The sequence below is a fragment of the Silurus aristotelis genome, assembly GCF_946808225.1.
Source record: "Silurus aristotelis genome assembly, chromosome: 26".
Lineage (NCBI taxonomy): Eukaryota > Metazoa > Chordata > Actinopteri > Siluriformes > Siluridae > Silurus > Silurus aristotelis.
In genome coordinates this window covers 13,768,366-13,786,749 of record NC_139599.1, presented here as the reverse complement: position 1 = coordinate 13,786,749, position 18,384 = coordinate 13,768,366, and the positions used below count along the sequence as shown (strand labels likewise).

Sequence of the window (18,384 nt, the reverse complement as noted above, 5' to 3'; positions counted from 1 at the left end):
GTATGACCTTTTTAATACTTGAAATATAGATTTAGATACAAATTGGCCCTTTAGGGTCTGATTTACATGTTTTTATAGGTGGATCAAAATTGAACAGGTGTGACCAGCCTTTTATTTTCTTTATTTCCAACCAAATGAGTGAATTGAGTTTTAAGGTTGTTTTTGAATTACTTTTCTGGCCATGTGGGTTAAAAAAAAAAAAAAAAAAGGTTGTATGGTTGGAAGGGTGGAAAAATGTTTTTTTTTTTCCCCTGGCCATATAAGTATATGAGTTTTAAGGCTGGTTTTTATTATTTAATTTATTTCTAACCATACAAGTTTATATAAGGGAATAAGTTTTAAGTTAGTTAGTTTTCCCTCTAACCATATGGGTGGAACATTGTTTTTGTTTAGTTCTAATCATATGGATGAATGCGTTTTAAGGATATTACAATTGTTGCAGCCTTAAAATCTTAGGGGTTTAGTTACAGAAATCCTGGCAAAAGCTATTATTTCTGTTCAACGTGTGAACTGCATTATGGAACAGCCCAGTCGTTTCTTCTTTGTGCTCAACAATGTGCGTTTACTTGCAGCACGCAGTGCACGCGTGCACGGTTAGGGGGCGTGGTTACTGCGTGTTTCTCACTTCTGATTGGCTGACGAGTTACATTTTGTTACTCAAAACGAGCAGCCGACATTGAAAGCTCCGGAGGCCGGAGTGTTAGAGCAACGGATGTTCCTTTGTGTACATTCTTGGCACGGTTAGATGGCCCGGTAGACCTCGGTTTGTCTTGTGGTTTACGGGGAGAGTGGAGGGGAAAAGTGGATTAGAACCGGATCGAGTCGTGAGGGTGAAGAGAGGAAGGAGAAAATGCGGCGGACAGTGGTGTGCAGGGTGGCGGAGCTGCTCTCGGGCCGCGGCGCTGGCGCTGTGAGGATGACCGGCCTCCGGCTGCTTCCATCGTCCCCGGAAAACAGCGTTCACCCGAGATTCCGCTCTACGTCCTCGATGATGTCCTCGACCCACTCCGAGCTGGCTAGAGAGAGATCGAAAACCGTCACCTCTTTCTACAACCAGTCGGCGATCGACGTGTCTGCGGAAAAGGTGACCGTTAGCTAAATCTAAACAGATCAGCTGTAACCGACCCACCTCATCAACCTAGTGGGTTCGTTACCCGGTAATCCAGTAGATCACCGTATTCATTTAGACAACCACGTTTACCTTGCACGATGCTACTTTCTGCTCTTTCGTCAATATTAGCCCGATTGACGCTTTAATCTCGTGACGCCATTATGCTGCGTAAGCATTTCATAAATCACCTCACGACCACGTGTCTAAACGTTCGTGTCTAATTTTTATTATTATTAATACATACTACTGGAACAATCCGAGTCCTCACTTGACTTCCAGTTAAAATGTGTACAGTGTCAACAAATACGAGGTCAAAACAAGGACAGTAGATTTGGGCTGCTCCCAGATCCCGCCCAGATCACTAGATCCCTCCAAAGAAAACCCAGTGTTACCTCATGGCTTCCACATAAACATGGGTTTATGATCTTTAGCTTCCTTTGGAGAGATTATATCTGAATCTATAATAGATTTAGGATGTTATTATGGAAAACAGGGCAAGTCCTTATGTCATTTGGTAATCCTGAGCCTCAGCACCAGTGGTCCGTCATTGGTTTGCTTTGTACCAATGATTTGATCTGATCACCTCCTAGATGTCTGTTTATTTAACACTGATTTGTAACACAAAAATGTTTGTGTATGTGGTCCTGAATCGCATTCATATCAGGTGTCTAAGAGGAAGACTACGCATTTATTTGTCACAGATGCATGACAGCACGTTGAAATTCTTTCTTTGCATACCCCAGTGATGTTTGGAAGTTGGGGTCGGAGCGCAGGGTCAACCATGAGTGGCAGCTTGGTGATTCTAGGGCTTGAACCCCTGACCCAGAGTCTTAACCACTGAGCTTCCCAGGAATAAGACACAACAAACTGTACAGTTATATGACAGTGATGCATGTTGGGGTGATGTGATTCAGCACAACGCTCAAGCAGAGGGTCACGTCTGGAGTATGTTGTTTTAGTACCACAATGTTTAATCGAATGACATAAAGAACGATACGACACGCATGCTCAGCATCACGTCCAAAAAAAAAAAAACAGAAGCTCGGGAGCCGAGACTAGTCAAACAGTTTTGCTTGTTTTTGACACTTTTGTATCAACCCTTAGGTTTTAACATAATCAGGGCCAAATAATATAATGGTTTGGACTGTGCGAGTGTCTGAACTGGTTTATGTGAGGATGTTCTTGGAAATTATTGACAGGGCACAATGAGTTACTGCTACTACCACAAAGTGGAATTTTCATTAAGAAACTGCTCCTAATTGGTTTTATTTGAGTAGTTTGTCTACCAATTTGTTTGCTAATGAAACAGTGCTACATTACTTTTTAATTTCTTTATCGATTTTTACATTTAATTTTGTGGCACTTGTAAGAAAAATGACAGCCGGTTCCCGTTTTTACTTCTGCCAAAAAAAAAAACCTTCACTTTTAATATTACAAAGGAACCGCAAAGTCTTTTGTCTATGTTGCTAACACTGTAGACTTCTTCTAAGAATGGCAAAAAAATGTGTATATAAAAAAAATCAACCTCGAAATCAACAATTTGAGATGTTTTTTAATCTGTGTACATGGATCGTTCACTGTGTATCAGAACTTCTGACCAATCAGAATCAAGCATTCAACAGAACTTGGGTAGAATTTTATATTGCTATTACATCTGCGTCATGTTTCTAACTATACTTTCACCCCCTCCCCAGCCTTCGGTCAGACTCACACCCGGCACCTTACTCTACGCAGGCAAGTCTCCGGACGGAAACCATATCTTGGTAATTACAACCTCTTAATATGATGTTTTTTCTTTTTTTTTTTCCAGTTTTTCTGAGGATGGTCTTGCTAATTTTGTCATGAAATTGACTTGTGATTTGCAGAGCAGTGCAAAATACCTGCATAAAGAGCTGCCAGTGCGCATCGCTCACCGCATTAAAGGTTTCCGAAGCCTGCCCTTTATTATCGGTTGTAACCCCACCATCCTGCAGGTGGTAAGTCCAAGTTTAGTCAAATTTAATCCACCTCATTCATGTTCCGCTATTGTAGTTGACTTCAAAATCTGTACACATGTTTTGGACGCATTGATTAATATTTAGCCACAATGGTCGTTGCCTGTTTTGATTCTGTAGTTTGGGCAAGAAAGAAATCAGCCCCAGCTTCTACTTACGTAGTCAATTTTGTAATGGATATTGGCGTTGCTGTTGTTTTGGACTTTCCCAAAAATAAATCAAATCCACATCAGGTTGTTTTGATTAGCAACAATTAAAAACATGGATGCCAAAAAAAAATCTCTCAGAAGAAAGAAAACTAGCAGTTCCCCGCTTAAACGTAAAAGCACACGTTCGCAATTCCATTAGAGCAGGTTTTTTTCCCTTCATGCTTCTCTTTTTAAAGCCAAAGTGTAAATTTTTGATGACAAAAATTGTGCACTCTTCACACAGTTTCAGCTACAGGCATGAGACCCAGAGGCATAATAGTTACAAATAATTTATAAATCCTTTAAAAACTGAAAGGGGTTCATTGTTTCGCTTTTCTTATTTTTTTCGGTCACGTGTTCAATCAGGCGTGTCCATGTCATTCGCAGGACATTAAATATACACTTCCTTCATGTCCTGTTTTTGCTTTCAGTACTGTTAGGGTTTATGAAAGTTGAATTACTCATAACAATGGTCATAAAACATCAAATCATATCAACTTTGATTTAAAATTTTTGGAAATCTTTAAATCCGATTGCAACCACCATTTTTTTTGATATATACTAGATACATACTAAAAAATTAATAACCATTTTGCAAACTTGCAAAATTGTAAATATTTCATCATTGGAGTCAGGCCTTAGTAAACACCACAGGGCTCTTTTCCTTTTTTATTTATTTATTTATTTTTTTATTTTTTTTTTTTTGTGTAGCCAACTCTACAGCCAGGCTCCTCCCTAGAGAGAACTTGCTAGTTATCTGTGTTTATACATATAATGTGTGCACGCATATGTGATTTTAATATCTGTCTAGTAATTTGTTTATATATAGATACACAAACGGGTTCTGAATGCCTCATGTTTTCTGCTTCCCGAATGCACTGTCATTCCTTTTATCCAAGTTCCTGGAAGTCCTAGAGAACATTAAACACGTGTGTGTGCACTCCTGGAATTTTGCCATCTGGAGCTAACCCGTACCCACTCCTCCTTTTTTCTTTTTCTTTTCTCTCTCTCTCTTCACTCTCTCTTTCCCACAGCACGAGCTTTATATCCGGGCCTATCACATGCTGAGCGATTTTCCAGCAGTAAGTACCTGCCCGTACATTACCCCCTCGCACACAGCAAAAGGTTAAGTCAAGTTCACAGTCTGCTTTTAGCTGCTCTATAATTACTACGTTGTCCTACAGTCCATGGGCCAGACACTGGAGCATGGGTTAACTGGAAGGGCAGAGCAGAACTTAATCGTGTGTTACCTAATAAAATACTTGCTCATGGGAGGTTTCTGTGTTGTGCAATGCATAGGGCAGGTTTCCTGAGAAGTCTTATCTTCTGTTTTGTGTCTCTTAACAAGGGGGAAAATGCCATTGCACCCTTGTTTGGGAAAACCTTTAAAAGCCTGGTTCCTGAACAGTTTTCTGAATAATTTGGGAATCTGATGTGGACCTTTGTTTTAATGTATCCTGGTAATAATAATAATAATAATAATAATAATAATAATAATTTATAAAATCCAATTTAGTTGTTTTTGTTTGCCACTATTTCATCAAAAACCTCAAATGTGTTGGTAGAAATAAGCAAAACTGTTCTTGATTTAGGGATCAAGGTATCTTGTTTTCAAGGGTCAATACTGTAGAAATTAAACTCGGATACATTTTAGTCAATGTGCAGCTTGTACAGCTTTACTGTCCTCTGAAAACAAACTCAACATACTGCCATTATTGTCAAAACAGCTGGCAGCAAAAGTGAGTACATCCTAAGTGTCCAAAGTGTCTAGTTTGTGTGAGCAACCTTTGTTATCCAGCACTGCTTCAATCCTCCTGGGCATGGAATTCACCAGAGCTGCACAGGTTGTTGCTGAGATCCTCTTCTCACTTTGGTGTACTCACTACTTTTGCCATCTAAAATAAATCCAAGTATTATTTCTATAGTGGGGTGAGCCTTTTCTTTTATTATCTGCTAGACTGAGTGCTCTAGAATCGAAATTTTCTCTTCCTCATCGCTCAGATTAAAGACCAAGACACAGAAGCCCGCTACAGCAAGCTCGTTACACAGCTCCTCGACGATCATAAAGACGTGGTCACCCTGCTCGCGGAGGGATTCCGGGAGTGTCGCAAACACATTCAGGTAAGAAAGTGTCACTTACACGCCCGTAATTCTTGACTTGCTCTACAATATGCGTACAATGTTAGTCATTCATTCATTGTGATCTGTGAACATGTTTTTTTCTTAGGATGAAACGCTGGTTCGTAATTTCCTTGACACGACGCTGACGTCTCGGCTTGGCATCCGCATGCTGGCCACACATCATCTCGCCCTGCATGAAGAAAATGTGCGTTGCTTTGCCAGTTTTGATTTTAGATTTTGAGACAAGGTCTCCTAGTGTTGACTGATATATTGTACTGTGACCTAAATGTAAATTCCAAATATAAATGCAGTGAAGCTGGTACTTTTACTAATTCAGAGCATTAACCTCCATCCCAGTTGAGTAAGTCATAGATTGGGGTTGTGGTTTCTTATCTATTTTTTTTTTTTACTTTAGTTACCGAGTGAATATTATTTAGGTTTTAATCTTTACAGGAATGAAACATTCGTTTATACACAGTTTATTCAAATCTTGCTTTGTTGCTTACTCAGCAATCTCTTAGTTACTCTGTCATAAATAAAGCAGCCTTTAGTGGATGGAAAACATATTGGTACATTCAAAAGTATAATCAACTTTATATTCATGTATGTAGCTTAGCATGTAATGATTCCCACAAAGTTATTATATTATAGTTTAAGTGCATAGACCTTTAGGGCCTGAAATAGACAGTAAGTATACAATTAGTTATTTTGACTCACGTCTGTGCCTCTATGCAAGTTATTTTATTCACCTAAATTTAATGTTGACTTTTTTTTTTTTTTTCTTTATATTTTTAATTAAAGCCAATTATGTCAAACTTTTTTTTTTTTTTTTTTTTTAAGAAAACCTTTTTGATGGTACTCTTAGTTCCCGATCTACTGAACTAGCAGGAGGATATGATTTTTGATAGACTCCAAAGTACCCAGTATATTGTAAGAGAACCATAATCCATACAAAGTATAGGATTGGAGGTCAATTGAGTCAATGTTTGAGTTGGTTTTCATATACAGGAATCTACATACATGAATATTGAAGCATGTGTAGGATACCAACATTTCCTCAGAGTCTGTGGATTATTATGAATACCACATTTTAGTGTAAACACTCTTAGGAATGGTTTACTAATAAATATGTTTCTAGTCTTTTATGTGATGGGATTTTATGGGAATATAAAGAGGGTGATAAAAGTGTGTTTATTTGCGTTTTGTTACAGGAACTTTTCTTCGAATTTAAATTTTAATAATTAAATTTTGGCACTATTGAACTAGTGATGCGTTCAGATTAGTTTAAATTTGTTTAAAGTAATTGATAATATAACATAAGTGCCCATGTATTAAGACAAGAAACGGGATTATGTGATTTTACTTTTCTTTTAAATGTTAAATTGTTAAAAAATGTTAATTGTAGCTTTCTTAATTTTGTGCCGATACTGACCCACTTGAAAATCCAAACAACAAAACTCTAACAGTGTTTGTATTCCTTCTTTCCCGTTTAAAGCCTGATTATGTGGGCATTGTATGCAGACGTCTGTCTCCCAAAAAGATCATAGAGAAGTGGGTGGACTTCGCAAGGTAAGCCTCTTTCGTTATCTTTCTTTCCCCCTATCTGGTTTGTTTTCTGACATAGGCCTGTATTTGCAGAGCATTGCTATGCTCAGGGCTCAGTTTTATGTGAAAGGACAAACCGTAAAATTCGTTCCAGGTAATCTGTATTTTTCCATTTGATGGTTCAGAGGAGGCGACGATCTCGTGTTTGTTTAAGACCTAAATATAGAACATGTCCGAGAATATTTATCACTGGTTAAAGCCAATATTGCACAAGAAGGAAAGCGATGGAATTGTACATTTCGAAAACACACTGTGGGGGTTGCCGTTTTGACGCAAGCTTTTCAGTTTGATGTTTACTTCGAACACTCTTTGGATAAACAAAGTAGTCATAATGTACCTAAGAACAAACCACATTAAGCATTTCCACACAGAGAACGGCGCGAGCTTTAAACACAACAGAAAATCAAGAAGTAGGAGACGTAACAAAAAGAGGGATGACGTTCACAAATAAACTTCCATCTTCTTTGAAGAAAGAAATGGAACAGATTTTGGCTTTGGGATTATTAAAACATATTGTCATGAATTTGGAAACTTCTGGTCTTGTATGGTTTTTGAGAGACACAAGTGTTCAACAAATTGGACAATAAACACTGATTTGACATGAGTAGACATGTTGCGAAGTGAAATTTGACAGCTCATCAATAACCAACTGTTATTACCTAGGGAGGCAGTTTGATGAAATTATACAGGTAAATTACCTCATTTGCTCGTTAAAAAAAAAAAAAAAAAAAACTAAGACTGGGCGTCTTCCAAACTGATCGACACTGTACATGTAGCGTTTTTACCCAAATTTGTCTCATTTCTGTATTTTTCTTATTGTTCTTTAGTTGTTGTAATATCCAGACCCAACTGTATGTTCTCGTTATCCTGGTTACATCCCAGCACACCGATATAGACCGTATAGATTTGGAGTTGTTCTGGGAAAACTGGCCAATCAGAAACGAGCGTCTATAGTATATCATTTATGGATGTTTTGTTTAATCGGCTATAACATTCAGGTTCAAACGTCTATTTGCATATAGGAGTTTTTATATGTAGTCTTTTTTTTTTTTTTTTTACATGTTTTTTCCTATATTTTTTTTTATTTAAAGGAGTCTTACAGTGCAAACATGCTTTTCTGAAAACGATCCCGTTTCAAGACTTATGCAAACGTACAGGATTTATTATTTCATTAGCACAAACTGCTCTTCTGATCATGACGTTATTTTACTTTGAGTGGTTTTTTTATCGTCTGTCATTGCCTAATCCTTCCCTCCCTCACTCACTCAGTTCAGTGCCAGGCTTAAAGGCAGGCATTTCAATCCTGCATGATTAAGTAAAGGTCAAGGAAGCTGTTTTTCATATAAGTTCATTTATAGATGTAAAGAATCTATAACGTTATAAAACCAGTGCCTTCAGATGTCAAATTATTTCATTATTAAATGGTCACGTAAGGTTTATGTGAACAAAGTAGATGGGATAAGTCCGATCTATATCTAAAATGTTAGAAAAAGCAGCAGGTTTGTGTACTTGGCATGACACTTTTTTTATTTTTAATCATGTGCTGTTTTGCATAACTGCGTCTGCTGTAGACATTTGATTAATGAGAAATAACTGGTTATAAAATGTTCTTGCTCTGCAAACTGTTTGTCCGCTTTGAGGCAAATAAAGATTCTCCAGCCTACATAGACTGCATGTTGTTAAAGGGCTGGCAAGTTATGGAACTTGCCAGCTCTTTAACAACATGCAGTCTGTGTTATTTTTTTTATTTGTATTTCTTTTCGTGCTCATCCTGAAAGACCTCCGTGATCTCTTCCAGGCGCCTGTGTGAGCACCAGTACGGGAATTCTCCACGTGTTCGCATCAACGGTCACGTGGCTGCCCGCTTCCCGTTCATCCCTCTTCCTTTGGATTACATTCTTCCTGAGCTCCTGAAGAATGCCATGAGGTAACACCATGATCAATATCTAACTGTAGTATTGTGGTACAATGTAATGCAGGGGATCCCAAACGAATTTGTGTAAATAACCCCAAATGGACATTATGAATATCATGCGACCACCAATAGATTCTAATTTATTTTAGAATCCATGGGGGTCTTTTCGTTGGTTTTCATAAGCTGCAACTCAAATCTAGAAACCCTGTTTGACTAGTACCCAAAAACAGACCTTTTAGTAAATTAGAAAGCAACATAAGTTTTTTATTTATTTATTTTTATTAACTGTAATAGGAAACATTTTCAGATTTTCTTCTCAATAACATTTTATATGTTCTTTGAGACATCACTTTTTGCTGTCCTCAGTAAAAATGGTAATAAGTGTAATATTTTGCAACATATTTCATTCAGGAATTAAATTCTGAGCTCACATGTCCTGTTCCTTTGCTTCGTGGTAATTTAGATTAAGAAACATAATTGGAATAAACATTAGAATTACCATGTTTCTTGAAGGAAAAACATTATTGACTGTTTTTTGTAAGGAGACATTCATGGAAGGAATCTTTGCGTCAGCATTTTGAAACATCCCACCATATTTCCATGGGGGAAAAGACTTTTAGGACAAAGGAATTTTTTTTTTTTTTGGGAGTGAGGAAAATGGACCCTAGCAGTGTGCTGATAAATAAATTTATTTATTTATTTATTTTTTCTTTTTCTTTCTCTCTGTCCTCAAGAAGGAAACATTGCAGGAATTAACCATGCACTGGCCAATCTTGAGTGTCTTTGAGGACATATATGTGGATAAGGGTGGTTACTGCCGAGTGTGTTGCCCTTCCATGTAATACAGAATGAGCAGCAGTTTGGGAAAATGTGTTTGGCTAGTCGCCTGTGGCCGTCAGAAAAAAAAATAAATAAATGTGCGGTTGTCGGGAAATATCGAAATTTCGAGTGTCAGTTACATTTTCTAAAACAAAACAACTTGCTGATTTATTTTTACTTCAACAGTTGTCCGAATATGTGACCTCAAATTCCAGTCAATAACTAAACATGTACAGTGTGTGTCTTATTTTACGCCTAATCTGAACTGAAAGGAAAAAGATGAAATAAAAGATTTGGAAGAAATTATGCGGGTGAAAAGGAGATTCAGCAGCTGTTGAGTCCTAGTTGTCACAGTTGCATTCCTTCACCACGGTGCCATAGTATCTCCTCTACATCTCGTCTGGCGAGATTGTGGGGTTTTTTATTTATTTATTTATTTATTTATTAGAATAAATATAAAATGTTTGCAATTGAGTGTAAATTTTCTTTTCTTTTGGAAAAGCTCAGACTAAAACCAAATTGTAAAAAGACATTCTTTATCTTGGTTCCGAAAGGTCACTGTTTACCACACTGTAATCTTTCTTGACATTTCGTGTACAATTCTTGGCCTTATCCACAGACTCTTGGGTCAGGGCGACCTGACCTGAGTTTTTCTCGCCTCCAGGTCATTTCAGTTCTGCATACAGTTAAAACACAGGTTTTTTTAAATCTTTTTTATATACAGTGTTGACCTGTGACTGCACACAGGTGTGATTACTGTTGATCCAGACACAGAGTCACCTGTTTGTTTTACCCATTTGTCTGTGTTTATGACTCTTGGCTTTCATTAACAGAATACCGTCACGAATCTTGGCTCTTGTTACTCGAGCCGGTTTAGTCAGATTTATTTTTTCTTTCAGTTTTAAATCCTTAATTTGATGTGTAGAGATTGAGACATTCGCTTCATCTGGTTTAAAATGGAAACGTCATAAACATGCCCAAGATTTTTGGTACAGTACATTTGGCCTCCGAGGGGAACAGCATGTCCTTGGTTACGTGCTACAACCTGTGAACTAGTTAGATCCCTTGTGTGATTCTATTTCGATTCGGGGAACATAAAAGAATAATCACATGATGCACAGATATACCTGCTTATCTACTTGGGCAGTGGGTGAAATGAACAGTTAATAATAAAGGACAATTGTTTTGACTGGAAAGATGTCCTCTATTATGGTTACTGGTGTCCAGTGTTGATTCCTAATAACCATTGTGAGTAGTAGTGCTTAATTCGAATTTAAATGGTTGGTATCACTTGAATAGTTTGTGATCAGTGGACATTTTTACCCCAATAATTTGTATAAATGTAATAATGGCTATCTATGGCTACAAAGTGTTATATTTTTTAATTTGTGCAGATTTTTCGATCAGCCAGGATCTACTTTTGGCCCCTTATTTTTTGACGTATAATTTCCAGTAGTGTAAAATACCCTGAAGGTCTATTATCTGGGTTGAATTCTTCCACCTTTCTTCCAAAATTCCTGCCATTTGTTCTGCATCCACTACAAAAAAAGCAGTTAATGGATTTTCCCAACACAACGAACAAACGTTTGTTAAAGCCTCAACATATAGCGTGGAAGACGAAGGATGGAGTGCCTCGGTACATTGTCTCGCTGAGTAGGAATGTCCCGGAATCATATTTTTGAAAATGTATTATAATTTTAACAAACTTTTTTTGACTTGCTGAAAAGTAAAAGTTAATCCAGTGAGCTGAACCACAGAGTAGCTCAGATGTGTTTGTCCCAGGTGTCCGGATTATTGATTTGTCCATCCCTGTTTATATCTTTTTTTTTTTCACACACTGACTACATGAGCGCGATCACAGCAATATAACGCAGCTGCTGGCCCATTTCCTATTGACTTTTTTTCTTCTCAACGTTTTATGGATGCTCTCAGCAAGGTGTAGGTAATCACAAAGCAGTATATTTGAACAGACTCTTTTAACCACTACCATTTTTCTCTGTTCTTTATTATGGTTTTATTGATCTATAATGCGCTATTTTAACTCCTGGCCGTGTGGTTGTACCATGATGCCTTGTGTTAATGTAGTTTCTGCTTCATTTAATCCTTATAAAATGTCTTTTTTTTTTTTTATAGGGCCACAATGGAGAGCCACTTGGACACTCCTTACAATGTTCCAGACGTGGTAGTTACTATCGCGAACAACGATACTGACTTTGTCATCAGGTAAGAGTGTGTGATTGTGTTAGCAGGTTAAAACTGGTGCGTGTATCAGTGGTGTACGATCTCGTCTCAGATAATAACGGAAATGTTGCTTTAGCGATTTGTCTATGGCTGCAATTAACGATTATTTCGATAATCTGGTAATCGGACGATTATATTTTTCCGATGAATCAGATAAAAAAGCGAAACTTTTTAATTATGTTTTGCTTATTGTAACTATGAAACCATAATTTGTGAATTTATGTATAAAAGTGTTTTAAAAAAAAAAAAAAAACTGTTGAGTGCATCAGGGATTTCTCCTTGAACAAATTCTCACGCTAAGAATTCACGCTGATTACATGATATTTGCATAAATTAAATATCCAAACAGTTAACTGTTGTAGTAGACAAATGCTATGAGAGAGAGCGAGAGCAAAAGAGAGGGAGGAAAAAATATGCTTTCGTGTAAAAATCATAAGCAAACCCACAACAGTGACAAAACAATTTTATTTGTTTACTGCTGCTGTTTTTTAGATTAATTGCACAACCCGATGTTGGCGAAGCATGACAGAACACATCCAGTGCGACTGTCCCGAAGTTAGCAAACAAACAGTTTACACAATAGCACTTGATTAAACTATACCATTTTCACATGATGAGGATTATACAGTTTGGCTCACTGTGCTGATGATTCTCCTTTATCTGTGACACCAGTGTGTTTTCTTTTCGCATGCTCGTGCATCACTGTGGTACTTCCTTTAATATAAAACGTTCCCAGGCCTTGCATTTAATATACAATGCTCCAATACCTTGGATGACTTGGTACACACACTTTCTTTTTTTTTTCTGCTGCCGGCTGATTCTGTACTCTCCGCCATTTCGCAAGCGGCTGTGTTATCCTAGCATCACGCTAACCCGTAACTTGCGCAGCCCAACTAATCGATAACGTCGTTCACCGGGTATGAATTTCATTGTCGATTTTATCGAAAAGTTGTTGCAGTCTTAAATTTGTCATCAGGTATATCACAAAAGCTAAACACCACACGCTGCATTACTTTATTTAGATTAGTAGGTTAGTAACGTGCGTGTGCATTTATAACGCGTTTTCACTGCATGATACAGTTTATTAAAATGCATTTAAAATGATCAGGATATTCAAGATGTAAGGGCAGAAAAACAATATCGTACCCAAAAAGTACATGGGTATATATTTTTTGACTCTATGAAAATGCAGATTATCAAATGTATATTATAAAATACTGATTTTATTTTCTTGGTAACAGTCAAAATATATTTATTGTAATTGACTAAATAAATGTAAGAATTTGACTCAAAGTGGCTTTATGAAGGTAAAAAACTTAAAAATATATTTAAATATATTGTAAAAGGTTAATATATTGTGAAGAATATATATAAAAAAAAAAAATTAGGAGTCAGCTAAATATTAAATTAGTTATCGATAAAAATAAAATAAAAATCAAGATTTTATATATATATATATATATATATATATATATATATAAAATTCTTTTCTTTTTTTTCCTCAATATCGCACAAGCCCTAGAGTGTCCTGTCTGACATTTTAAACATTTGCCAGTCTGCATTGTTGCCCAGTAGACCTGAACTAATGTATCTTGTATCAAAACCAGCAATAGCTATTATAAGGATTGAGGCATTATCCTCGTGCTTATATAAGGGCAGAGAAGCAGAGTGCAGTCGTTATGGGGAAAGAAGTCCATTAACCTCAGTTGCACTTCCACTGACAGGCCATGTTGAGTGCTGAAAGTTAAGATGCGTCCGCAGATCTGTGATCTGTGGGTTTGCCCAGCGCACACAGGGACTATTTGTCTTACCGAGACAGCATTTAAAATGCTTATTGAACTACCATAGTCATCAAACATAATGTTCACCTAATGTCCACCTGCTCTGTTCCACTTAATATCCACCTGGGGTTTAATCCTGGGTTTACGTCTGACTTTTTAAACATCTAAGTTCTCGTGCAGGATTTCTGATCGGGGTGGCGGCATCCCCCACAGCATCATGGAAAAAGTGATGGACTACCATTTCAGCACGGCCGAGCAGAGCACGCAGGACCCGCGCATGAGCAACCTCTTCAACACCATGACAAACAGCGGCCCTCAGTCCGGCCCCATGCACGGGTCAGTGAGAATTACAGTATTATGTAATTACTCTCGCATTGTTTGTTGTTGCCCATTTGACATTTTTTGTCCAGTTTATTCTAGACAGCTGTTTTTTTTTTTTTGTCCTTTTTACCTGTATATTAGGCTCAATTAATATTTAATATCCGTGTTTGGTGCCTAACAAACAAACCTTAATTAAAACCACCAACTGGTGCTATTTAAACCATTCTAGTCATGCCAAGATCCTAAAAGCACACAGATGAGAAAAACACACCGACACAGGTTTCAGTCAGCACTGACTCATACAGTGACTTAGCTACATGTCCTTATGAGATGTTATGGCTTGAATTGCACCTGAGCTCAAGCTAAATGTGAATTAGGCAATACGTAAACCTTAGATTTTGGATCAACATCTAAAAGGTCCCCTCTCCCCCAAGTTACTCCCATGTAGCTAAGTTTTCTACATTTCTAAACTTGTCTCTGCCCTCAAAAGAAACTACGAGAGATTGTTAGTTGTACAGCAGAGATGCAGTATGTATTTTTTCATAGAGTAAGGCTATGTTTGATTTAACACACACCACCCCTCTCTAAGATTTCTCATATTATAAATTCCAGACTTATAGAAAGACTATAACATTTTAACATTATCAGTAACGCATGTATGTACAGGGATTCTGTGCCAAAGTATGGAATTTGATTTGAGTGATTTTCCAATCTGAAAAGCGCTATAGAACTAAACTTGAATTTAACCCCGATTTCCAAGTCGGGATTAGAATGGAAGAAAAAAGACCCGGGTATTGAACAATTAGTTTGCATACTATTACCCTATTTGGTTTTCTAAAATCTAAAAATGAAGAATTTGTTAAAAAAAAAAAAATTGGATAGGATAGGATGTGGACAAAAGGTGTTTTTGTTAACGGACTTTAGTTCTGTTTTGTAATATATTTTTTGGTGTCTTGCACATTTAACAATCTTTCTGTTGCTTTTGGATTGAAGGTTTACAGTTTTAATGGTATAAATGATGAACATTGCACTTTTAATAAAATGCTGCGCATCGAAATTTTGTTTTTCAATATGGTATTAAAAATCTTTAGGCAAGTCTTCAAATGAGAGTCTGGAAATGTATGTAAATTTTTAAATGAAAAAATTGTGTAGGAACACTGTGTGTAACGTAAAAGAATATCGTTACTAAAGTGTTGCATCGTATCAGGAAAACAGTCCCCATGTTCTTTGCTGCGTTCTGTCTTTTGTACAGTACATTTGAAATATTTAACAGCGACGTCCCCTAAATGGCCAGTCTGAGCCAAAACCTTTCAGTCTATCAGGCTTCCAAGTCTGTTAAACACTAGAATTTTCTTAAAAAACGTTTAAGAAAATCTATCATTGTAGATTGTAGTCCATGGGCTGTGTGTCAAATAAAAAAATAACAACTTCCTGAACTTGCACACATGTTTTCCAATCTTGAAAATCCAGAAGAACTTGTAGTGTCTCTAGTGACTTAATATTGTGTTTTGACCCCTGGTTCTTGAACCCATTGGAGAGACAAAAAACAATTGCTTTTAGATTTCAACGTTTTTTTTTTTTTTTTTTTTTTTCCTTCATTAAATGAGCAAAAATCTTTTTACACTCAGTAAAAAAAAGGTTATTTGTCTGGAATCTAACCAGATTTTTTTTATCCTCTTTATGTATAGGTTTGGTTTTGGTCTGCCCACCTCGAGGGCGTACGCCGAATATCTGGGGGGCTCACTCTCTATCCAGTCAATGCAGGGAATCGGCACTGACGTTTACCTGCGCCTGCGTCACATCGACGGGAAAGGCGAGAGTTTCAGAGTGTAACCCAGTGGCCATGTGTGCCAATCACGATGAGCATTTGATTTTCACCAAGGCCTGGAAGCTTCACTGGTTTACGTGTTTGGACATTGCTTCCTGTCTTTTTCCCTTTTTCATTTCACTTGTTTGTTTTTTTTTTGTTTTTTTGTATGCATTTTTATTTTTGATGCATGAAAGTGTCTGAAGAAAAGGAAGGAAAAAAAAAAGCCTTGTGTTTTTAGAGAATATTTACAGAGTGGCTAAAGGGAAAACTGACAAAGCTCTTTAAAGAAGATGCCTTAGGATAATGCAGAAGCTTTTAAAGGGCTCTTTTTTGATGATTTGGTGCCGAGTTAAATCATAGCGGTTATGAGTGAACATGCTCTTGGTATAGACGAGGAACATCCTGTACTAACAACTTTGCAGAAACGACGCATCCAGGACCGGTCCTATCATTTGTGCTTTGTTCACATCATAAAAAAAAAAAAAAACTAAAACAAGATTTTATTAAGGTTTTCTGTGCAAAGCGGAAATAAAAAAAAATATCAGGGTCTTTTTTTTTTTTTTTTTGCTCTTGCTTGTCGATCGTTTCAGGATATAGATTATTAAAGGTATATTGAAGTAACATTTATACATACTTGAATGTTATTCTTTAGCTGTTCTCCTGTATATGTGGCCTGGTTCAACTCACATTCCAGTAGTGATCAATCGTGAATATAGGACGTTTCTGAGTTTAATCACAGCAGGCCTCTCGCTGTATTAACACCACTGGAAATGACTAGTATTTGACAGCTTTGTATCTGAGAAATTGCCAGAGTTTAAAAAAGAAAAAGAAAAAATATTCTGAACGTGTATTGATGGACTGGAGTTGTTTTTGTTGTCCGAGTGCGCCCTCTATAGGGTGAAGAGAAGTATTAACTTGTGCTCTATCAAAGCGCTATACACATGACATTTGTGTTAAGATGTGCAAATGATGGCATGAGATGTCCAGACTGATGTCAAGGATGGGATCATATATTTGTTGTGTTTTTTTTGTTTGTTTGATTTTTTTCCATTATAGATGCCAAATCTACATAGTTCCTTGGGCATTATAAAAATCCTGATTGCGCAAACATCTGCCTCACCTGTAGTTTTTTTTTTTTTTTACTAACGTTTATTCTAATCTCTGAGTAAATAAGAAAACATACTGGAGTGTTCTCTTCTAGGTAATTAATTAGGACATACTGTTATCATGAAGTCTCTAGAAGTGGTTCTCATGCTTTGTTTGTTTTATTTATTTTTTAACCCACACATTTTTTAGGACATCACACAAGTTAGTTCTTATCACGAATGTTATAAGAAATGTGTTCCAATGTAACAAAACAGCCTTTCTATTTTATATTAAGGTTAATACCACTAACACGTAGCTTGTCATGCTACAGAGAAATACATTGTCATGAATAATTTACAGTGGCTGAAAATATAATCAGGACTAACAACAAACTACTTAAAAAAAAAAGTTTTAATTTGTATACTTTATAACATTGTACATTAATAATGAAGACATCCAAATTATGAAATAACACATATGGAGTTATATAGTAAACAAAAACGTGTTGAACACCCAAAATATTTTAGATTGTCCAAAGTGGCAAACTCATGGCATTCTTTTATCCGGTTCGTGAGGTGTGGTGTGTTTAGTGTGGCGGTGCTTTGCTGGTGACACTTGGTGATTGTCTAAATTGAGGGCAAACTTAACCAATATGGCTACCACAACATTTTGCAGTGACATGCCATCCCATCTGGTTTGCACTTAGTGGTACCACAATTTTGTTTGCAACAGAACAATGACCCCAAACTCTAAATACCTCTAGGTTATGTAAGAGCTATTTGTTCAAGAAGGAGAGTGATAGAATGCTGCATCAGATGACCCGTTCTTCACAATCATATTATCTAAATCCAATTGAGATTGTTTAGGAGAGAAGGAAAAGCAGCCAACATGCACTCGACACCTTTTTTTGAATTTTTTATAATAAAAGTACATAATTCCATTCATGGAATGTGTGCCTGAACTTTTGACTGGTACTTTATTGAATGTGGCATAAAATAATATACAGCACGTTTCCAAAGATATTTGCTGTGTATCTTAAGATTAAACATGGAAATTAGTTCAATTTTACAAGCTTTTCACATTAAGGAGGACATCTTTTTTTAAAACGGGACTTTTTTTCCAGCCATGAGGCCTGGATCCTTTAGTTTATTCTTTGAAATGTTAAAGATGTCATAATTGTCTTGAGGTCTCAATCTTTTTTTCCTTTTTAAGTCGAAAACGCATATGCAGGAAGCACTATTTCATTACACACTGCATTTCCCTGTTAAATCCATTTACTGATTCTGCAAAGACCATCTTAGGTTGTATAGTTTGTATATGGCTATATATTGACTTCCATTTAAACATATTACACTGCACTAATGTTGAAATCTAGCCTTTGGGATCATTTTT

At 36.7% G+C, this 18,384-nt stretch overlaps 1 protein-coding gene across 1 annotated transcript; it reads left to right on the top strand.

Moving 5' to 3' along the window:
• The first annotated feature begins 558 nt into the window (after positions 1 to 558).
• Positions 559 to 17,014, top strand: bckdk (branched chain ketoacid dehydrogenase kinase). Its single transcript, XM_083531944.1, has 11 exons — positions 559 to 1,084; positions 2,806 to 2,874; positions 2,977 to 3,087; positions 4,328 to 4,375; positions 5,295 to 5,414; positions 5,521 to 5,619; positions 6,910 to 6,983; positions 8,818 to 8,946; positions 11,887 to 11,976; positions 13,956 to 14,111; positions 15,785 to 17,014. Exons 1-11 carry the CDS (start codon positions 851 to 853, stop codon positions 15,927 to 15,929), a joined length of 1,275 nt encoding a protein of 424 aa, XP_083388070.1. The 5' UTR covers positions 559 to 850; the 3' UTR covers positions 15,930 to 17,014.
• Positions 17,015 to 18,384: the final 1,370 nt, after the last annotated feature.